The 23,584-nt window shown below is 41.2% G+C and overlaps 2 protein-coding genes across 4 annotated transcripts; one reads left to right on the top strand and one right to left on the bottom strand.

The window, feature by feature from the left end:
* Window positions 1–2,138: 2,138 nt before the first annotated feature.
* Window positions 2,139–18,153, bottom strand: CFAP210 (cilia and flagella associated protein 210). 3 transcript variants are annotated; one of them, XM_050916272.1, is made up of 9 exons: window positions 18,033–18,153; window positions 16,277–16,503; window positions 14,743–14,916; window positions 14,445–14,638; window positions 11,364–11,520; window positions 6,908–7,047; window positions 5,748–5,940; window positions 3,905–4,069; window positions 2,140–2,787 (listed from the first exon to the last, which is right to left on the bottom strand). In XM_050916272.1, the coding sequence occupies exons 1-9, from the start codon at window positions 18,097–18,099 to the stop codon at window positions 2,425–2,427; spliced, it is 1,680 nt and encodes a 559-aa protein (XP_050772229.1). In that variant the 5' UTR covers window positions 18,100–18,153; the 3' UTR covers window positions 2,140–2,424. The 3 variants fall into 3 exon arrangements, with proteins under 3 accessions (XP_050772231.1, XP_050772229.1, XP_050772230.1); XM_050916273.1 differs by having other exon boundaries at window positions 16,277–16,500; XM_050916274.1 differs by lacking the exon at window positions 14,743–14,916 and having other exon boundaries at window positions 2,139–2,787.
* Window positions 18,154–18,396: 243 nt separating this feature from the next.
* PHOSPHO2 (phosphatase, orphan 2) lies at window positions 18,397–21,070 on the top strand. The gene is made up of 3 exons (XM_050916307.1): window positions 18,397–18,426; window positions 19,294–19,461; window positions 19,740–21,070. The coding sequence occupies exon 3, from the start codon at window positions 19,762–19,764 to the stop codon at window positions 20,485–20,487; it is 726 nt and encodes a 241-aa protein (XP_050772264.1). The 5' UTR covers window positions 18,397–18,426; window positions 19,294–19,461; window positions 19,740–19,761; the 3' UTR covers window positions 20,488–21,070.
* Window positions 21,071–23,584: the final 2,514 nt, after the last annotated feature.

Below are 23,584 nucleotides of genomic sequence, written 5' to 3'. Positions count from 1 at the left end.
AAGAATTGCTAAATAACTGTGCCTTTGCTAATACTCTGAGTAAGAAAAATGCCCCATTCTTTGTGTTTGAAGAACCATCTTTGTGCCTAAGGTTGGGAACGCTGAAATTTTTCTGAGAATGTGAGGGTAAAAATTATAATTAAAAAATGAGCCATGGGGACAGGGAGATAATAAGCCCCAAGTAATGATTTAATTAAGTGGTAAAAGAAATTTTGAATCACACATTCCAGTTTTTCAGAAAAATTCTCTATCCCTATTTTAAGCATCACAATTTGCAAACAAATCAGTTGTTCCAAGCAAAAATTAGCAGGATGGAGAAGAAATAGATTTGGAATGGAAGATCAGATATAACCAGTGCCTACATTATAAAAGTTAAAGAACCAACTCAACAAAAGCAAAGAAATTTTACAAGTTAGAAAGTTCTACTTTCAAGTTGTTTAGATCTTGCTTCTGTGTTACAGTTACAATAGGGATATAATGTGATTCAGAATGTGTGTGTCTACATGTAAATGTATATTTTAAATAATATTCTTTTTTAAATGGCAGGATTTTTGTTAGGTAGCTCCAAACAACATTCTCTGCTATCTTTTGCATCTGTGCTGTCTCTGCAGCAACAGTTGATCAAAGGGTGGGATTTACACAGCTGCACATATTCTCCTGCTGCTAACACTTAAGCTTGTGCAAAAACAAATATGGCTCCTGCTGCACTAGAAATACAGTACAGGAACATTATTATTTTCCCCAGTCTATCAAAGCACTTAAGCATATGCTGAACTTTAAACAGCGAATAGTTCCATTTAAGTAGTCAGAACTGTGTTCATGTTCTGAGTTACTAAGCATGTATTGAAGTGTTTTGCTGGATCAGGGCCTCCTATTGCAACCTGTGTATATCTGTAGTCATCTACACTAAGCATTACATGTTTCCAATCAAATTTCTAATGTTGACACATTAAACATAGTAGAACAGAATTTATATAAATGTATGATATTTCAGAATTTTTTAAATAAAATTTTGTACTAGACAGAGCATGCTCTGCCAACTGCGTAAAAGCATACAGACCATTTAGTGTCAGCAATAATTCCTGTAGCAAGCCTCTAACTGCTGCTTGATTTATGGCATATAAAAAGGTATCTATTCTTAAGTTAAAGATTTCAAGGGATGGAGAATCCACTATATACCTTGATAAGTTGTTCCACTGTTAAAGATTTACACCTTATTTCCAGTTTGAATTTATTTCAGTTGCCAATTACTGGACCTTGTTTGTCTTTTGTTGTGTGCTAGATCAAAGAGCCCTCTTCTGCATATGTAGGTGTACTTAGACATACCATGATCAAGTCATCTCTTAATTTTCTATATAATAAGCGGATAAATATTTTTACACAGAACATTGTAAAAGGGCATATAAACTGAGTATGTACAACATAGTAGCTTTGCTGTAACTTTTAATTTTTGCATGTATTTTTTGTACTGAGAATAACATAGTAAAAATATGTTAATGAAAGCTGGGCCTACTGTAGTTAAAGTGTAACAGCAGTAAGGTAAAAGCAGCAAAGAATCCTGTGGCACCTTATAGACTAACAGACGTTTTGGAGCATGAGCTTTCGTGGATGAATACCCACTTCGTCAGATGCATCTGACGAAGTGGGTATTCACCCGCGAAAGCTCATGCTCCAAAACGTCTGTTAGTCTATAAGGTGCCACAAGATTCTTTGCTGCTTTACAGATCCAGACTAACACGGCTACCCCTATGATACTGAGCAGTAGGGTAGTTATTAGTTTGTTGAAAGAATTGATTCAGATTTTACGAGAACAGAAAAGAAATTATATACTGATAATGAACTAGCGTTCTGGATGCTGACTGAGTAAATTCAGTAAGGAGTGGAATCTGAAGAAATATTTTATGTGATACAAATTTCACATTCCAAAGTAGTTTTAGCAATACTAAATGCTTTTTTCATATCTTTGTTCTGTTATTTAGTATTTGTTTCTCATGTATTTCCTACACTCTTGAAAAGTAATTGGTATCTTTTGAGGATAATTTGTTATAATCAGTGAGTGCTAAGGAAAACAATGCAAGAAGCCAAATGCAACACTTTACAGTGGGTATTCAAGAGTAGCTTTAAAAGACTGAACTTGAAACTTACAAAAATGAAACAAAAATATTATTTTTTAATATGACCTTATATATAAAAGGTTCTACACTGGTTATAAACAGTACATCATTCAGTTCTGCCTGTATATTTGCTTTAACATAGTGACTTTAGTAAAATACAACTTTAATGTTTAGGAAAATACATTTGGATCCCTATCAACTTTCCATGGAGTACTTATGGCTTTTATAGTTCCTTTCATGGGTTTCATACAACATGGATCATTTACAGATTTATTGGACTTGTTTTTGTAAAGACTCCAAAGAGTTATTTTTACCATGTAAAACCTAGTCTTCCTTTAGCTTGCTGGATGTTACCACTGATATTTAGCTCTTTTATTTCTTCAGTAGTGTTACAATTATAAGAAGGTAGCTGAGTGCCATTGATATCTCGTGCTTGGTAACTAGGCCTTATTCCTCCTCTTTCTCTGTAAACTGGTCCACGGCCGCCACCTGTCCCTTCCTTTGCTGCTTTGAGAAGAGGATAAATATTTCGAGTTGTCTTGGATTCTGAATCAATTACTTGATTTGCATATTCTTGAAATTCCTGCTCCTTGCAAATTGCAATAACTTCTTTCTGGGCCTCATAGTCCAGTTCTGCTTGTTTCTCATGCTGTTCTTTTGCCCGTTTTTCAGCCTGTTTGGGGGAAGGGAATAACAAAGCTTAAATATTTCCACATGGTTAACTTGTGGTAGAATAGCTTAATAGAGCATAAAGTCAAGGAAGTCCTTATGTGACATTTGTTTAATAATTGGCTGCAACTACCTTTCTGATAAAAACAATTATTTGTTAATCACAGTCTAATTCTCATTAGAAATGCATAACTGACATTCTCCGTTTGTCCAGAGAATAGGTACAAAGTGAGCAGCAGCCACGTGCTAGCAATGCACCTGAATACTGATTCAGAGAGACCATTATCTGCAGCTGACAGGGTACCTCAATCGACGTCATTCATTCAAGTCTTGACTTCTCAGTTAATTCTTACCCATATGGTTGCCAATTAGCACACACAATAGTAAACTATCCTAGATTTTGCAGATCCATGTACAAAGTCTGATTTTTGGGAACCTAGGCAGACTATAGTACTCCCATAACGTACTTATATGGTTAGACTTGGCATCTGAGCAAGAGATGGGGTGCTTGTCACTGGCAGATGGTTTCAGCAGCTGAGAGGGGACTGGACAAGGGTAGTAGTCGTTGTGGGCCTATGAAGGGTTGAGCCTCAATGTTAAGGCTATTAAGGTGATAGGGCAGCACAGCAGGCGGGGGAAGTCTCCCAAAAGCATGGGGCTTTGTGATGGCACATATTTGGCATACAGCTAATATTGGTAGGGGATTTTGTGATACATGTCCACTGACAACTGGACTGAGACACCAAATGCTATTTTATATACGCCAACGTAGCAGCCATCATCAGAAGGGGACATCTTTCAGTCCACACTGAGCTTAAGTCAGACAAAGTGTCTGGAAATGAAAGGATCTATATCCTACTGCCAATCCTGTAAACTAATGATTCTCCCACTCACACATATAAGCTCTGCTTCACATTCCCACCCTTGTGCTGTGAAGAGGCTGGTCCCTGAGGAACAACTGAAGCATTATGTTTAAAGGGATAAAAATAATTCACGTTTCTCTTGTTTTGAACAGTACTATGATAATATAAAGACGTAGGTCTCATGCAAGACTCCTATAGCACAGATGTACGCTGAAATAGCTTTGTAAAATGTCTGAATCTGATCATCCCCCTAGTTACCATTTGCTGGATTTGAGTCTTTTGCACTTTTATGTTTTCATTGCGGTTTCTTCGTTTCTTGTCTTTCTCCATTTCCAGATAGATGCGGTCTGCTTCCATTAGTTCACGAAGCTTTTCTTTACCCTCTAATCTCGCCTCTCTCTCTCTCTCCTCTTTCATTTTTATCTATGTTTTATAAAAAAAAATTATAAATTAACTCAATTTGCTAACCAACACATTTGAAAACCATATTTTCAGGCATATTTTATCATTCTACAGCCAAGAGAAACTAAAAAACCAAAGGCCCATAATATTAAGAAGCAGTGAAACACCAATAGAACATTTCCAAGATCTAGTAATTGGACACACCTATGAGAGATTCCCCTCAACTCCAAAGCTTTACATAATTTTTCTCAGTATTTCCTAATTTTATTGGTGATTGATTAACCATGTAATGTCAGTCACCTGTCAATAGCCAACTAGGGTTGCTTGGAAAATCCCCAAGTGTTTCCTGAAAATGTTCATTTCACTATAACAGCAATTTTCAAACAGGTCTGTACAGCATTTACTGGTGGTCCCAGAGAGCTATCTTGTTACATGGTTCTGGCTACCCTACTGTTTTCAGATACTAATTCCCATTGAAAGTTGTTTTAAAAAAACATTACTTTTCTAATGTTACTTTTCCACATTGGCAATTGTTGTAGAGGTTATGAAGTTCAAAGCAGGAGGTACTTTGGCTGCACAGTTACGAACAGGAGAGGATATTCACCTGTTTAGAAATGTAGTTAACAACATGAAAAATGTTGCAAACCCTGCACTATGTATTTAGCTGTGATACACTTACACATTAATGCTCAGTTGAGAGGTCTTTACAATGCACTTAAAGGAGCATGGACCAAGGATTTTTAATACTTTACTTGCTCACTAAACCTGGTGATTAACATGTCACCCAGTAAGAGGCCATAGCTTTGTCAAGCCATGAGTTTTAGTGGGTTGTACTCAAATTGCCTGGAATAAGCAGTGCTTCAGGTCCTCACCCTTGAGGGTTGAGAGGCTAGTCCCCTAAGAACAGCTCTTGAATCCTCACACTGCTTGAGTGGTGTACTAGTGATGGTTTTCAGGGGAATGATCAGAAGAAGAGCACGTGGATGATTCTAGGAGGAGTGTGCATGAAGGAGACTGCAAATGGAAGAAACAGGAACAATGCGAGGGGCCAGATGATTCTGACTCATTAAGTAGGATGGAAGCCAGCAGTCTGAAGGCCATCTCTTTCACCAGGCAGACCAAGGCCTCTCTAACTCCTGAGAGAGAGAAGCCCTCATTCCCTACTGACTCTCTGAGCTTTCAGGAGAGCAGGAGCATCAGCTAAGCAGTTAGGTTACAGCTATTAGCCAGTATGCCCTTCTCGCTAAAAGTGCCAAGTGATTATATCCATTGTACTACCTCAAAAAACTCTGCTTGAAATAATGAATATTAAAACTAAGAGATTTGCATCAATTCTCAATGATATACTTTCACTTTTAGTTGTGTGACACACAATCAGCCTGTTCTTAAACATTTTGTCTGAAGACTTGCTATTTACTTTAATTGTGAGATGTAAACATTGAACAGTAAAAGCGGCAAAGAGTTCTGTGAATACCCACTAAGCTCATGCTCCAATACATTTGTTAGTCTATAAGGTGCTACAGAACTCTTTGCCGCTTTTACAGATCCAGACTAACACGGGTACCCCTCTGATAACTGAACAGTAAGTTCATAGGAATCTCCCACAATGAACTGCAAAAACTATTGCTTGTCCCAAAAATATTTATAAGAATGACTGTACACAACCACATTAATGTAGCTTTTTCTTTAAGTATCTTACCACAGTGGCTCTGTGTTCTGCAATTGATTTCAATTCAGCTCTGGTTTTTTCTTCTCTCTCTTTGAGCTCTTTTTCCCACTCAGCTTCTCTCTCTGCAACATCTCTAGCAACACGTTCATCTATCCTCTCAAATGTCTGTTTCATCTGTGCAACTAGACGGTTAGTAATAATATCCCTACGCTCCTGCATTAACCTATAGCAGAACAGCAATTAATGCAACATGTCAATGTTAAATAGATAAACCTGGTTTCCTTACAACTATCTCACTAGAATCTAATTATATCTAAATATCTGATTAAGAAATCAGTTTTCCCCCTTTCTCTTTTCGCCTTTGCTTCACTGAAAGGAAATCACAGCCACATCATCATGCTATTTTTCCATCAGGACGGAGATAGTTTGGAACTGGTAAGAGTAAAAGCCTTGCAGATCAGGTGAAAAGCCCACAGCTCCAGCACATGGATGTGGGGCCCAATGTCCTGCAATTGTGGCTCTCAACCTTTCCAGATTACTGTACCCCTTTCAAGAGTCTGATTTGTCTTCCCTACCCCCCAAGTTTCACCTCACTTAAAAACTACTTGCTTAAAAAAAGACACAAAAATACGAAGTGTCACAGCACACTATTACAGAAAAATTGCTTACTGCTGTATTTTACCATATAATTATAAAATTAATCAATTGGAATATAAATATTGTACTTTTATTTCAGTGTATTGTATATACAGCAGTATAAACAAGTCATTCCCTGTATGAAATTTTAGTTTGCACTGACTTTACTAGTGCTTTTTATGTAGCCTGTTGTAAAACTAGGCAAATATCTAGATGAGCTGATGAACTCCCTGGAAGACCTCTGAGTATCCCAGGTTAAGAACCACTTTCCTGCTAAGTCCACAAGCCTTGAAGACTAGTAAGATCAAGGTGAGCACCCAGCTCACTGCACATCATCTGTGACTACGAAGGGCCAATGAAAGGGGAACTCCTTTCAGACATTTTCCTCTTTCATACCCTCCAAATACCCTGAAGCACTTTGGTCCAGGGATCCATGCTGTAATACTGTACAATCTTTTTTTGCGGACTTAAGAGCTTAGAATGTTATCATAATCATGTGACAAAGACATAATTCTGAATCTATACTTTATTTAATTCTCTAACATTTGACCCACCTGTTCATTTCAGCTTCTTTTTCTCTTCTCAGTTTGGCCATACTTTGTTTTGCTTTAAAATGAGCTCGAATTTTATCACTCTCTTCTTCTTGTTTTTGTTCCTGTACAGCTTTAAGAATATCCTGGTCAGCAACATGCTCCTTTAAAAAAAAAAAAAAAAGTGTCAAATTATATTTACCAAGACAAGTAGCTAAATCTTTTTAAAGGAAGAAAAAAAATCTGATACAGACTTATACTATACTATGTAAAAATATGGAGGTGCCCCTAAACCTGCACCAGGGGAGAACAAGGTTCTGGAGGAGAGAAGCTTCTAGAAAAGGATTGTTGTTCTTGCCCAGCCCTGAACTGACTTACATTCTGAGAGGCAAATTACCACAAGTTGCTGCAAAAGTAACATTCATATGCACCAATATTCAAATGCACACACTATTAGTGCCAGCAACAAGAGTTATCAATGCCATGCAACTACATGATGCTCACTGACCCAGCAACGGGGCCTGAACCACTGGATTCATGTCCCTTGACTTCAAGGTGCTACACTGGAAAGGCCCTCCATGCTCCTTGTCAATGAGCACCCATGGAAAGGCTTTTTCACAGGTGTGAAGGGGAGATGGACTCAGGGTGCACTACCCCTTGGGCTCTGACATTTCTGGCCTCTGCCAGCTATAGACCACAAATCAGTATCTGAGTCTAAACTTTACAGGGGAAAGTCAGTTCTATTTCCTGTCCCATCTTACTGCCCAGGTTCACAGTTTCCTTCTGAAGTTTGCATGATGCTGAGGATGATGAAACTGGACCTACAGTGTATCATCATACGTTGGGTCAGCCTCCCTACAGTTTCAGCAGGACAATATTATATTTTTCATTTTGTCTTAAACTGATGTGAGACATTGGGCTTAAACAGCTGCCAATGTTTCGTCCCAAAGTGGGTGTATTTCAGTGGTGATGCAATTCCTGTACTGTGTACATTCAAATTCTGCCCTTTAATGTCTGTGACCTTTTGAAGTCAATGAGTTGTGTGTGTGTGTGAATTTAAGGGCAGAACTTGGCCTGTAACTTGTGAAATGCATCCTTGACAATACTTACAGTTCAGTCAGGAGTCGCATGAGTCTCCTGCATAGTTAGGTGTGCCATTACAACATTGATTCTTCCCCCTCTGCTTTTGCAGCTAGGAAGTAGCACCAGACCTGCTAGTCAAGGGAACAATCTAGGCTCTGCTCACCTGGGGGGAAAATCCCAAATCACTCTGCCTTTTAGGCATGGCAGATTTCTGGTCTTCAGAACAGATGGAGGGGAAGCCTCTAAGCAGGAGCTCCTCTCTCTCTCTCAGGGCATCCTGGCATAATCCCAGAGGTACTCCACAGAGCTTCAGCTAATTGTGGAAGGAAACCTCTATTTCTTTTGTCAGCAAGACACAGCACAGCAACCCTTTCAGCCAGGACTATAATTGCAGGAGCTCTGGCCCCAGCAGCAGTCATCGAGCTCTGGCAGTTCCTCCTTAAACAACAGAGGCTATGGCTACACTAAAGAGCTTATAGCGGCACAGCTGTAAGCTCTCTAATGTAGCCACTCTAAGCCGATGGGAGAGAGCTCTCCTCCCAGCTTCATTACTCAAGCACCAGCGAGCAGTGGGGCTAGATCGGCACTTACATCGGCATAAATTATGTTGCTTGTGGGGCATGGCTAATTCACGTTCCTGGGCGACATAATTAATGTTGAATTAAGATGCAGTGTGCCCTTAGCCAGAGACAGGACTATCATGCCTTCAACAGCTTTTTAAAAGGCAACTGCCAGAAGTGACATCAGAGGCTCCACCAGCAGGTATTACAAAGGCGACTCCACATACTGAGTCAACACTGAGGGCTCCTTCAGAGCATCTTCACAGGCAAACGTTGGAATGACAAGCTCAGCTATCTGCAAGGAGATATTTATACTTGCTGTGACAGATATGGCAATTTCCTGCAATATCCTGGACAAACCTTACTGAATTAAGTTTAAATATTTTAGGAGTTCATTTCATTAAAAATGCAACTGTATTATTGGGGGATTGTATGTAAGGGGGGGTGGGAGAGGGAATGATTAAACATAAATCCTGGGAAGTGTCATGAGCTTCCAAGGTCTCATTTAACAATGGGCCAAACACGAAGGAATGTTTGGGATAAATAGTTAATTGGGTTTCATGGGAAATATATGAAAGAAGGGAATGAAAATTCCCACCTCCAGACTCAACCTTTTGAAGCTATGACCTGAAGAAAAACCCATGCTCTATGAATTACCTATTCTCAGATCAAAGGCCTGGGCAGTATAAAGGAATGACTCACAGATTCATTACAGTGTTGTGAATTTGTAACCACTGAAAATCCCATGTGGGCTTGAAGGACTGACCCAATAAAAGAGCCCTTGTTGCACTTGGGGTGATCTCTGATAAGCTTATTAATGTGTGTAGGTTCTTTTGTTTTAATGTTTTCTCTGTAATGCTTTCACTTTAAGAAAGAAATGTAGTACTCAGGAAAAGGTGGGTGGTACCTTATCAGGGTGGACAATTATGCTATATATAGCCTCTGAGAGAAAAGCAAAGCAGACCTGCTTAGGCAGTCTGATTTCTTGGAAAGTACACAGTGTAGGCAGTGAACTGTGCAGCCTGGAAATATCCCAGTCACGAGGGAGTGAGATGTGTGTCTCTTGCCCAAGAGACATGACAACTGGGGAGCCAGAAACCTGACAGTGGGTGCCTTGCTGGACCACAAAGTGGAAATATAGGTGCTGTTGTCCTGAACTGTGACATTTGCCTGATGATTTTCTTCTCCTAGTAGTCAGTTTCACTATTCCAACTAACCATGTGGGGAACTTTCTCTGCACTGGCTTATCTGGACTTTTCTTATGCAGTAGATGCACATAATTTAGAAGGGGAATGTTTTCCCTATATCATCAATAATCTACATCAGGGCCAGATTAAGGCATAGGCACCTATGTTTAGGGCCCCAAGTCCTGGATTCATGTGATAAGGTGAGAATCTCTGTTTACTCTGGTTGCAAAGAAAAGCTCGAAAACATGACTCTAGAATAACTGATGCAGGGATATCTGCCTGAGTCTGCAGACAGCCTGGAACAACAGTTCTAAGAGGTGTGAACGTCCCCATGCACCTCAATGGGGTGTTAACTCCAAGATCCACTGCTCTGGAGGACCTGACAGGTGCAATCAACAAAGAACTCTGAGTAACAAAATGAGAAGAGTGCTGTAGACCAGGCCAACCCCAAGCCTGTACGCACTGGTTGCCAAGCCAAGTATTGACTGCTGCCACTTCCACTTTTCTAGACAGAAAGGGGACCCTTCTTCTCCCAAGGGCAGGGAGGTCTCTGCTGCTCCTGACTGGGGAAAATAAATGGATCTCCATGCTCCTCTCTCTCTGGGAGCAGAGGGGAGCCATCCTGCATTGCCACTCCAGGTGGGGAATGGAGTCACAACACAGGTCTGACCCCAGAGGACACTCTTGCATTGTGTTTCAGCTGTGGAAGAGATCTCACTTGCAAATGTTTTACAAGTGAGTGGAGCCAAGCAAGCCCAGCCCGCTATCACTTTCTACACTGCAGAAGCAGGGAAAACCCCAATGCTGGAATTGCAACCTGACTACGAGGAGAGAGAAAAACTGCTGGTGAGTGCAGCTTTTCAATAATTACATTTATTGCCTGCAGTCCCCAGGAGTAGTTTTATAAACATGAATCTCCTAGACAGCCTGCTGCCAGTAATGAAGATCATGCACTAGAGACCTCCAGCTTTTCCTGAGTCATTCCTTTGCCTCTCCTAACGCACTTGTCACTACTTTCCTCCCGACTCTGCCTACAGCATATGCAAATGATTCCATCAGAGCTATTACTATGAAGCTGTTCCGTTGGTGCTATTTCTCAATATGGTTTTAGTAATTTTGCACATTGATGATTCAATACCTCACTCTGCTACTGATCCTGCTCAGAAAGGCCAAGTGGGCCCTTCTGAGACAAGTGGCTCTTTACCCTACACAGATACAAAGGTGATGGGAGAGGCTCTTTGGAGAGATGATTTACAATGATTCAGAATACAGACTGACTGAGTAGTCCTAAGGCAGCTTCCCAGGAGGAGCCAGGTCTGGGGATAAGGCAACAGCTGACATTTATTTTATGAATGTATTTATTATGAACGCCAGGCCAACTCTGTGCAGTGTGTGACTTTGTTTTAGAGCAGGCTAGGAAAGACACCTGCTCACAGTGCATTTGGCAAACTGCAAATCAGCACTAAGAGCCAGGTTTTCAAAAGAGCACAGCACCTAGCAGCTTCCACGGTTGTCAGGAGAGCTGTTAGGTGTGAGCTTAGAACTCTGAAAATCTGGCCACTTATTTAAGTATGTAAATAAGAATGTAAGTCCCTAACTTTAAGCATCCCAGTTGAAAAATGTTGGGCTTTCTGCTTTTCTGTTACTTACACAATGCATCCTCCTATGTTCACGTTTTTCCTCCAGCTTCTTTTCATTTTCTCTCTGCACTTCCAATTCATATAACTTGGTCAGTCTTTGAATCTCTTCGCCTTCTTTTTTTGCCTCTATTTTGTCTAATTCTGCCTGGTGCTTATGTTCTTTTATTCTAAAGCATAAAATAAAATAATCATACTAAAGAGGTAAGAAAATGTACACAGTACATAATGGACAGAGGTTACACATTTCTACGAGTTAATCATCATTAGATTTGATACTCTGAACTGAAGACAGGTAAAGTGTCAGAATTCAAAATCAAAGAGACGCATTTTAAAGTTATTGGCCCAAATACAGAATGAGAATTTAGTAACTCTGGGAATTGTGAAAGGAACCTTTTCCCCCAACTCACATGGCAGCAGCAGAATTTCAAAAAGGCAGCTTCTGCAGTAACCATCACAGCCCTAATGTGCTCCCTCCTCTGTGGGAAGGAAAGGAAGATATACAACAACGGTATTCTGGGAGTTGATGCAGAGCCAAGCTCTGTATTAAGCAGCAGATGCACACCCCTTTCATGTCCCACAAATCCTCTTCAACTTCTCTGCAGCAGAATTACATTAGTGCCATTGCCAGAAACCCTTTATATTCAAAGAATGGAGCAGGATTTCCTCATAATGTATCCGTACACTGCAACATTTAAACTTAGTAGCATCTCTTTAGAGTAGGATTTCAGGTGATATCAAGAAAGAGACAGAACCACTGATAATTCCTTTCCAGGATTATTTGCAGCAATGTTCCCACTAGATACTGATATCCATACCTAGTGCAGCACATTCCTTGCTAATCCTCATGAATGACTGAGAGATCTGGTACACATTACTGAAAGTGGTTAACTACCAATTAAACAAAAACCACAATTAATACATCTAGATATTTCATCACAAAATGTATGTCTTTTGACAATTACATTTAGTTTTAATTATTATATTCCCTTACTTCCTTGAGTTCCTCCATTCACAATGGATCACTAAGGCTGTAAGAAAATTATGGGCTGTGATTTTGTTGCAGAAACTGAAACTTTTAACACATACACCACAAATTTTTGTAGTTGCCACAAATTTGAGTGCCATTGCAACCCTGTGTGCCAGGTCAAAATGCCACTCACTCAGATTTGGCCCAGTTGCTCCTCTGTCATGATGGCAGAGCCAAATCTGAGTGAGTGGCATTTTGACCTGGCACACAGGGTTGCAATGCCACTCAAATAAGGCTTTTTATTATTTTGGATTTTTGTTTTGTTAATATTTTTAAGATAGTTGAACCGACCACAACAACACTGCAACTTTAACAAACTGTAGCCAGAATTTTTGAATTAAAAAAAAAAAAACAAAAAAAAAAAAACTTTTTTACAGCCCTAATACATCACCAAAAAAGGTCACATGCAATTTATCCACTCTATCCTCAGGAGGATTAACAGACCTAATTTTAGAAAATATATGTAAAAAGACTGAGATGATCAAATAACACAATAAATTATCTAACCCCGGTAGTGAAAATTATTGATCTGCCCAGTAACTCCCATTATCATAATTTTAGAAACTTTTCAAAAGGAACCTGAATATAGATACTAAAAAGGAAGAGAGTGAGCTTTTGTCTTTTGAAACTTAAAGTAAGTACATTTACTCAATATGAAATCCTTTACTTTATATTTATTGAATGAAAGCTAAATAATTATGATGACAGACTGGAGGTCTGTGAACTTCACCTTGCTTTGTAAATGCCATTTATTTTCAGGGGCTCTAATTTGTATTATAAGCTTCATTTTGGACTGTGACCTTCATGCTGTTTTACAATCTCCATTATAGATTAAAACATCCATTTTGTAGGAGGGACATGATCCCTAGTTAGTCTGAGAAGCTGGCACATAGCAATACAGGGCCATTAACTCTGATTGTCTTACAGGGATCTCAGCCAACCTGGGCTAAGGAGAGAGAAAGCAGGAAAGACTGCGCAACCTGTGGAGGCTGACCAAACCCAGGATTCAGAGGAAGGGTAAAAATCCAACTTGAAGGGAGTGCATTCAAGATCGTTTGTTGTTTCCCAAAGACCTGTAACTCTCTAGTGCTGTTTGAGAGTAAAATACTGTTGGTTAAGAAATTCCTTTTCTAAGCCTGTATTCCTTGTTTGCCAGTCATGTTGTCCCTGAAAGGGTTAGCTGAGAAAAAAGATGGAACTCTGAAGAAGTATCTATAAGCAAGTGGGAGCTTGGAAGGGTGGAGGCACTGCCGAATAAAGTTGTTAGACATTGGGTCTGCACCTTGAGACCCAGAGCCAGAAATAATGTCTAGTCACTACCAAAATCCAGGGTCTTAGAGCACATGAGATCCAGTGATTGGTTCCATAAAAGACTGGTATCCTTCCAAAGAGTGAGGCTGGGCCAGATTACATTATACTTGTAGCAACGTTTACTAAAGTACGCAGGATGGAAGATGTGCTCAGTGAATTAGCACGGAATCCCCAGTTTTGTTGCAATTTTTATGCTATTTGGGGAGAGATAGATCAGTGGTTTGAGCATTGGCCTGCTAAACCCAGGGTTGTGAATTCAGTCCTTGAGGGGGCCATTTAGGGATCTGGGGCAAAATCAATACTTGGTCCTGCTAGTGAAGGCAGGGGGCTGGACTCGATGACCTTTCAAGGTCTCTCCCAGCTCTATGAGAGGTATATCTCCATATATTATATAAATTTCCTGAGAATGAGATCTGTTGATTGTAGAATAGCCTCCCAAGGAATGTAGTATAAGTGCCTTCCCAAAGGAAGCAGTGGGGCTTTTAAAACTGGACTGGACAAAATATTAGAAACTGTAATGTCAGTAGAATTCTGCAAGGCCACGAAGATGAAATGGATGATCTAACAGGTCTTTCTCTCTCTACTGAAAAAACAACAGCTCATTTTGTTTCTGTTAAAAATTCCTGGTAACTCATTTGTTTAGCAGATGAACACTAGGTTTCTTTTAACAACTTGATTAAAATATATTTGTTGAAAAAGAAATAGTTTAACTCAATAATCTTTATTAGTCAGAAACAGCCCCATTTTACTTACTGTTCCAGGTGGTCTCTGCAAAGTGCCTGTCGATTCATATAGCGTTCATATGCCTTTTCCTGCTCTTTCAGAATAGCTTTTTCACGTTCACGTTCCATTTCTTCTTCCTTTTTTTTGTAAATATCTGGCTTTGTCTTTTTAAATTCAATCTGAGCATCTCTTTCCTTCAGGACCTCAGTAAGTAAAAGTGCTTTCTACAAAACAGAATTGGAACATTTCATGTTTATTTTATTACGCATTCAATTATGCACAAAGAAACAATACAATTTGAATTAAAGACAATAAACCATCTACAAACATGTAACCCTTTCACTCTCTCATTCTGATAATATTGATAAGTTTTGGCCTCTTCTATGGCCTCCTTCCGCTTTGCTGCTTGAAACTGTGCTTCCTCCAGATCAAGTAGTTTTCTTTCTTCTTCCTCCTTTTCTTCTCGCAATTTCCTGGCTTTAAGTTTCCTCTGTGCCTGGCCCTAAATGCAGATAAAACTCATTTCCATTACAGATCACACTGAAAAGAACTGGCTCAAAAATCTACAACTTCTTCAAAAGACCAAATCAGCAAGAAGTTGATTATACCTACTTGTATCTGAAGTGAACTATCAAACACTTGTGCTGCTGTCCTGTGTTTTAAATATCTATTAGAAATTTTAAAGGTATGATAAAAATGCTTTGCTGTTAGAAAGCATATTTCATATGCGGATCCCAAAGTGTTTTGAGTAGTTATAATAAGCTTCACACCACTGGATTAAGGATCACTTCAATCATCACTGATGTGCAGCCATCTCTGAGACAATAGGCAGCAGCTGTTTAACAGCACTGCACTAGATGGTAGTTTAGGACAGGAAGTAAAGAACAGAATGAGCAAGGATTTCTGCTCCATTAATTATGACAGCCTTGATAAAACATTTGTCTGCTTCTCCCACAACAGGTTTTGTGCTTTTTTCCATGCCACCTCTTGCACTTGGAACACACTTTCTAAACTGAACTGCCTTCAAATCCCTCACCACGATGCACTTCTACCACAATGCCTACAGGACTGCCAACTAGTTAGGGGTAGGCAGCACAATAGTTGAGACAGGGGGCCAGTACAACAAAATTTTGTTATATGTCTTCTCCCTCTCCCCCAGCCTTTTCTGTTGTGTGTTTTATTAGACTGTATGCTATGGGGGCAGACATGGTTGTTTCTCAGATCCACATTTGGATACTTCTGCAATACAGACAACAGTATATAATAATACAGTCAATTGAAATTATAGGGTAAATTTAGGTAAGCAGAATGTAATTACCTGAGCTGCAATAACTAAAATGTGTAATTTGGAAGCTCTAGATTTGCTACTGAAATATTTTGAACAATAATCCTGTAGGGAGAAGGGAAAGACTGGAGGCCTGGTGGGCAAGTGGCTCTATTGGCAGTCAGCAGGGAAGATGGAGACCTTCCCTTCACACCTCTTACTCGCTCCTTCTCTCCATGATCCTGTTTTAAACTTATCCATGATATGATATGGGCAGGTCTAATGTGCTGCTGCTGCTTCTGCATGCAACGCTGCTGCCCTCTCTCTTTAGCTGCTGGAATTTCCTGATACTTCTCTGGAGTGAAGAAGCTATGGTGTTCTTAAGCAGGAGACAGAATTAGTAAGCAGTGCCACCAAAAAGTAGACTCTGGTTATAGTGAAAATCTTGTTAAGAAGTGTGTATGTGTCTGTACATGGAGAAGGGAGGGGAATAGTTCACTCTAAGGCCTGGTCTACACTGTTGGAGGGAGAGGTGATCAATCTAATCTAATGTATATGAAAAGTAAGCCTCCAATTTCTAAATGTGCATTTCACTTACTGCAATGGTGTTGGGCCAGTTTTTCACAACTGCTTTGGAACGTAAGTGCATATCTTTCCATTCTTTCCTCTCTGCATGAATCCGTGCTGCTTCTCTAGCTGCACTGTCAACACTGTCTCGAATCCTCACCCATTCTGCCTTTGGCAGAACAGTAACCTGGCGAAGATCAACTCCATTTGGAAGAAAAATACTCTCTGGAACATTATATTCTTCCAAACTATTTGCTGCTATGTGAAAGAAAGAACAAAAGAATGAGTTCACTCAGTTTGTCGCACTTCTGGCCAGAAAATCCTGGGTTCAAACCCACACCAAGATTTGGACTCCTAACCAGCACTGACAATAAAGCATCATATTAGTTTGATTCTACTATGTAATGTAATTCTGGTATCCAGGAGCAGGAGCACAGTCAGAACTAACCCTCAGATCCAGAGCCTCATGTTACTTGACAGACCAATGCGTCTTGCTTTCCTGTACTTTTCAGGCCCTCAACTCCTCCTGCCAGTCATTAATTTTCAGGAAATGTCCTTCATGTTGGTCATTACTGCTTTAAAAAAAATAGATATTTGAGTAAAGTTAAATTCTCTTAGAAAACTTTGCCCATCTGGTTTATAAGAGTACTGAATGACAAATCTAAGAAAGGGGACAACTTTTTCCTGTTCTGACAATGTTTAAAATTAAAACCTACTTTTAGATAAAATTGCTTCTCTGCTAATTGCCCTTTGTCTGGTGTATTGGCTCTGGTCTTCCACCTCTAAACAAGGGGATTTGCACAAACCAAGTGTCAATAGTAGAATACTGTATGTAGCCATGATTGTCTATCACAGGCTGCATCTTTATATAACCGGCCTGATTCTACTCCTACAATAGTTTCATGTACCTGTAACTCCATTAATTTCAGTTGAGTTACTCCTATGTATACCCTTGAGAGGAGAAACAGGCTCTAGAAATCTACTTGCATGTCTGCAAGGAACCAGAGCTATGAGGGGATTTAAGATGGAAGGTTTTTACTATGTGAGATATTGCTTTCTCTGACAGTGATATTTTATGTCTGTTTGTTCTTTGTTTACAGTCTCTGTTGCCAGTTTTCTTAAAGGGTAACCCAGCAAGGGAATGGATAAAGGGAGTCGTACTGTATTTTTCCTGCACTCTTCTGTGATGCCAGACCATGAGCCCAGGGGCTCATCTGGCGTGAGAATGGAGAAAGAGGATTATATTCTCTCTTTCACTGCAGTGCACTGCACATCCTACACCTCTTTAGGCCCAACATCTAACCCGTTGGTTCCAGGAACAGGTAGTGCAGCCCTTGTGTCTTGGCACCACCTGCTCTGCAGGTAAGCGTGCTGTCTTCCTTGGGCCGGGCATGTCAGCTCCACCTTTGGGCACCACATCCCCCATCTGTCTGGGCACCACCACGTCACACATGTAGGCACCATTCACCTCAACTGTCCTTCATTTCCATGGCCACCCCAGTTCTTCACCCCCACGTAACTGCTTTACTCCCCTGGCTGCCCAGGAAACCTCAGCGTGCCGCCGCGGTTACAGGCCAGGAACCCCCGGGCCGGGGGTGTGTGGTGCATTAGCCAGGGGCTGTCTGCGTCCCTCCGGTGGGGTCTTTGCCGCATACCGGCCCCCTGGGCCGTGGCACAGGTTCGCAGGCGGGGGGCGGGCACGACACCCCACGGCCTCGCCCCCATCCCGCTCTTAGCACCACGGCCCGGCACCGCCCCCGTGGCTCCGGCAGCCTCGTGTCACTCACGCGTGGGATCCAGTCTCTGGCCTTTGCGCCGCCCATTGAGCGCCGCGGGCCTGGCGGCCGCCTCCATAACCCTCTACACCCGGGGCAGCCCCAGCGGCGCCAGGCTCGCGCGGGGCCCGTGTACGGCGGTTACTAGGCAACCGAGAGGGGGAGGGAGACAGACGGCGCGACTGGCAGGGAGGGGTGTCACGTGAGTTGGCGGGGCGGAGCCGGAAGCGGCCCGGCTCCGTGTCAGAGCTGGAGGACCGGAGATGCCGCAGGACCTGGCCCAGTCGGGCGTTTCCCCTCGAGGCCGGTGTAGCGGCCGCACGGCCCAGCCCTGCCCGTGACCGTCGGGCCCGGATCGTCCCCTTCGTGCTTCCTGTCCCGGATCTGCCGCGCCCAGAGGCTGAGGGTGAGCGCTCCGCGCGGCCCGGCTGCTGCCGCGAGCTTCGCCCGGGCTCCGGTCGGAACGCGCCTCTCTAAGGCCTTGCCGGGCCGGGACGCCGCGTCCGGAGCTAGCACAGCAGCGCTGCCGCGGCCCCCACCCCCGCCGGGCTCCCCCGGTCACCGGGCTGCCATGCAAACGGCCTGCTGGCTTCTGAGAGTGTCCCGGCCTGGCCTGGCTCCCCGCCGCCTCGCGGCGTGCTGCCTGCTGCCCCAGCCCGTCGGTGTGGCTGCTCCGCCGCTCCCCAGAGCGCAGCCGAAAACCCTGATCTCCTTTGCCTGTACTTTGTGCGCCCTCTGCTGCCCTGTTATGCTGTGCTTTGTTTGGGGGGCGGGGGGTGCAGTTTTCAAAAGAGAGAGCTTGTCTAATGCTGGACGGTCCTCTCTCCATCTGTATTAAGTGTCCTTTATAGACTTAATGGGGCTGAAACTAGAGAGAGTTCGAGCTGTAGCTTAAATATTGTTAACAACCGCTGTCGACTTGCCTGGCTTCTTTCTGAATGAAGAAAAGATGATGAATAAAGTTATTACTAAGATAAACAAAATGTGTGCCTAGAACTGCACTAAAGAAAGGATGAGGTGTTTCCTCCTCCAGAGTATTCGGGGCTGGTCCATAAACTCTAATGCTGCAGGACCACAGTCACCTACAAACCTCCCCATAACAAGCCAACACTAACAGTCAATGCCAGTATTATTTGCGTTTTTGATTTTTGAGTCAAGGTGGCTGCTTGAATATTGTTACTAGTTGTTGAGTTTTTTTAAGTGTGTGTGGGGGGGGGTGAGAAAACGGGTTAAACTCCTAGCAACAACAGCATCTCCAAATGTCTCTCTCAAGGTTTTCATAAAAAGCTTCCATCTGCTGTCTGCAAGCTGAAGAATTTAAGCTGTGAGGGTTGCTTTGGCTGGTGATGTGGATAAAAAAATTTAGAACTGAAGTGCCACCTGGCTGTTTAAATGATGCTGTCCAAGGAATGCAAGATTGAGCTCGTGTCAGCGAAGACTAGTGAGTAACAATACAATTGTGTTTCAGGTACTTTTTATACTATCTAATTAAAAATGTAGTTGGATAGTGAATTAGAACTTTGACCTTTACAGATCATCTGCTTGCTTGAGCACCTTTCTGACAGATGTAGCACTCATAAACAGCTCACTACCTTTATACATTTGTCTTGCTGACTTTTTTCTCACAGAATTGCACTTTCCCAAGCAGGAGGTCATGATAGGAATTCAGTACTTAGTAGAAGCATCCGTTTATATAAACAAATTATTTCTCTTTTTCAGAATATATTCTTATCTAACAACTATGAAGTTTCTGCTGGTTTTTGACTTTGACTATACAGTCATAGATGAAAACAGTGACACCTGGATTGTGAAATGTGCTCCTGAGGAAAAACTGCCTAACAAATTAAGAAACTCCTATCAAAAAGGACATTGGACAGAATACATGAGCAGGGTTTTTAGATATTTGGGAGACAGTGGAGTAAGAGAAGATGAGATGAAAAGAACTATGACAACAATTCCTTTCACTACAGGAATGAGAGATCTTTTAGATTTTGTTGGCAAGAACAAAGATTTCTTTGATTGCATAATAATTTCAGATTCTAATACAGTATTTATTGACTGGATTTTAAAAGCTGCTAACTTTCATGAAGTGCTTGATGAAGTGTTTACAAATCCTGCAACTTTCAGTGGCGCTGGCTATCTTACTGTGCAGAATTTTCACTCTCATCATTGTGCAAAGTGCCCTAAAAACCTCTGCAAAAGAAAAGTGTTAGAAGAATTTGTAGATAAAAAGTTACGGCAAGGGGTAAAATATACAAAAATTATATATGTAGGTGATGGTGGGAATGATCTCTGTCCAGTAACTTCTTTAAAGAAGAATGATATTGCTATGCCCAGACAAGGGTACACATTACAGAAAATGATTTCTCAGATGTCTGAGGATCTTGATCCTGTGCAGTCTTCTGTTCTAGTTTGGTCATCAGGTATTGAAATTTTATCTCATTTGAAATTACTTATAAAGGAGTAACTCAAACTATAGAGATGGGTAAAGGTGTTTTATCTTGTGTGGAGTGAATAATGGTAACCATATCTGTCTCAAAGCACACAGTTACAATGCTGCGATGCTGTTACCTGAAACTAAGGCATTGAAATACAGGCTATAAAGTATTGTGTTTACTCTTTACTGTAGTGGGAAAGTGAGCATGTTGAAACAGATTATTTATTATATGGAAAAACACTTAGTATGAGCTTTTTCCATTCATGTAAAAGGGGGTGGAGTGTGGCACAGGGAGCAGGGAGAAAGGCAGAAAGAGGCTAATTTATTAAACTTTTTTTTTTTTTTTTTTTCAAATCTTGACTTTACCAGTTTGTGCAAATTACTTCCGGCCAAATATTTAGGGGGAGAGGCAGGGTAAGTGCACAGAATAATGGCTTTTAATGGAGGGTTCATCTATATGTGTAAGATTTATCCTAGGCACTAAAAGCAAGCTACTGCCACTGTTGGTTTTGTTTATTTGTTAAAGCCGCAAAAATATTTTAAGATGTAAATGTTTGTCTTTGTATATGTGGTTCAAAGAGACACATTAAAATAACTACTAAATATTTTACTATCAAAGCAAGTTTTCTAATAGTTTTTATTGGCTTTAAGAATTTAAGAATGGCCATACTAGATCAAACCAAAGGACCGTCTAGCCCTTCTGTCAGTGGCCAATGCCAGGTGCCCCAGAAGGAATGAACAGAAGAGGTAATCATCAAATGATCCATCCTCTGTCACTCATTCCTAGCTTCTGGCAAACAGAGGCTAGGGACACCATCCTTGAATCTAAACATTAATGTCTATCCGTCTAACGAGTGATGTGTGTGTTTGTGCAATATGTTTAATTGCCTTTCGAGGCACGCTTACTGAGCTCAAATGCCAAAAGCCTGTGGGTGGGAGTGCCTTTTGAAACAAAGGAGATTCCATCAAGTGACCTTAAGGAGTAATGTGCATGGGAACAAGAGTCCTCTTCAGTTGTTATTCAGAAACATGATGCAACGCGTGAATAGGGAGCCACTCCACAAGAAATTATTTTTAGTCATGAATTCTATTTGTTTTTCACTATCCATGATTGCTGTCACTTCTTCAGAAATATAAAAGTAACTGAATCACAACTGTTGCTGTAGAGGGTTTGCCACCTTCTATCTTGCACACTGTAATTCTCTTCTCACTCTCCACCTATCTCATCCACATACTTAAGTTCAATCAATGCTGAGTATGGAAAAAGGTGTACAAGAGAATACCTTTCCAAAGATCCCTGAGGCCCCAGTCTGTGAAGTTGTATTGGCTGCCTTGTGGGAGGGACTGGGGCTATTGCCCACAGATCCAGAGGCAGTTCAAGAATCTGTTATATCTGCTTCTAAAGATGCAGATCTCTGACCCTTATCTGCTAGTGCAGGAGCAGAAACCCTGCTCCACAGAACCCAGGGCCTCCTCTTGACAATACAAAGTATTTCCTAAGCCATTGACTATCACCACTTTACTCCCACTATAGGAAGTAAATGCTGGACCAGACCTCCAGTTTTGACATGTGACTCTTTGCCATGTACTTTTGCTCTTGATGGCATGAGAGCCTGCTGACTCCGGTGGCTTCTCTATCTTCACCATGAGGCCTCCAAACAGTGGAGTTTCTGTTCGGTTTCACATGAGCTCTTGGCCCACTTTCTGCCTCAGTTTGTTCCCTATTGCCAGTGTAAGTGGAGGGAAGAATCCTGCCCCTTTACAGTCTGACAGCAGTCTGTAATTTCCATCTTCACTATTTATCAAAATCTTTTGTAGAGTCTAGAAGTTGGGTAATAACTGGTTAGTTAACTTGTGCTCCCTCTGCTGACTGCTTGCAGCTCTGCAACAGTAGGATGAACCTATGTCAGGAGTATATGTATAATGGAAGACTAAAAAAATCAGATTGTTTTTAAATCTCACTGAAGACAAATTATGGGCCTAAACTACAGTCCTTTAATGTCCCATAAAAAGTACAAAATAAGTAGTCTTTAAAAAATAGTTTTGTGTAAGTAGACTGAACTCCCAGTTGAAGGAGTCAAAGTTGGAGCCTAGATACATATCCATTTTTATTTAGATTGTAGATATTTATGTTTAGAGTGCCAAGTCACTATGGATGAAAAGTGCATCTCCACTACAAAAGGGGAGATTTTTTATTTTGCATTCTGAACTTAATGTACCCAAGCAGAAGCAGGAAGTCAGTGCAGACCAAGCAGGGAAAAACATTTGGTAATCTAGTGAGTGAGTTCCATGATATTCACAAATACTTTAAGCAGAGAGATGGCATGGTCTGGGTTATAGGGTAGGGGGCTAGGAGGCAGATCTGCATTCTGGTAGAGTAGCTATGCCACTTACTGTCTGTGTCATCTCTGTTAAAGAGGAGAATACTACTTGCCTTCCTTTGTAAAAGTCTCTGGGATCTCTGTATGAAAAATGTTAGAATACAGCAAATTGTAAGTGTGGTGGTAGGAGGGAGGGGCAGCAACAGGTCACATATACCAAACTGTTCATAGTAGCTCCTAAGTGAAAGAAGTGAAAAAATAACCGATTGGAGACAAGCGGAGTGGGAGGGAAGCAGAGAAAGAAGATAGAAGGACAAGTCTGTGAAGGGTTGAACACCTAAACATTTACTGTCTTGACCCCGTTTTTCAGTTACTGGCAGTGTTTTTTGTTTAAACAAAAATGTGTATATGTATATTATACATATCAGAATTTCACAGTAGATTGGAATATGGTATAACTATTAGTGCAGGATAATACATGCTCTTATTTGTGGACTAGATCTGCCTTCTTCAGAATAGGGTATTACCGGGTTTTTCTCCAACAACAAAAGTGATATAGTGACAAAAACACCACAAACATTTTATGTGATTTACTTCATAGGCATATTTATTCCTCAGACAAACAAAATGCACATTATCCACACTTAAAAGCAAGCAATTCTGTATGTAAAATGCAAGAATACACTTGAATCTCCAGACTAGTCAATTGAGCCTACCACTCTTTTTAGGTGTGCCCCAAGGTACTGATACAGTTACCTGCTTATTTGCCCTTACAGCACCTTGCCTCTTCTGAAGTTTCAACAAAA

Source organism: Gopherus flavomarginatus, chromosome 10 (genome assembly GCF_025201925.1).
Source record: "Gopherus flavomarginatus isolate rGopFla2 chromosome 10, rGopFla2.mat.asm, whole genome shotgun sequence".
Classification (NCBI taxonomy): Eukaryota; Metazoa; Chordata; order Testudines; family Testudinidae; genus Gopherus; species Gopherus flavomarginatus.
The sequence above is the reverse complement of the archived record's forward strand: the minus strand, read 5'-3'. Positions and strand labels throughout refer to the sequence as shown.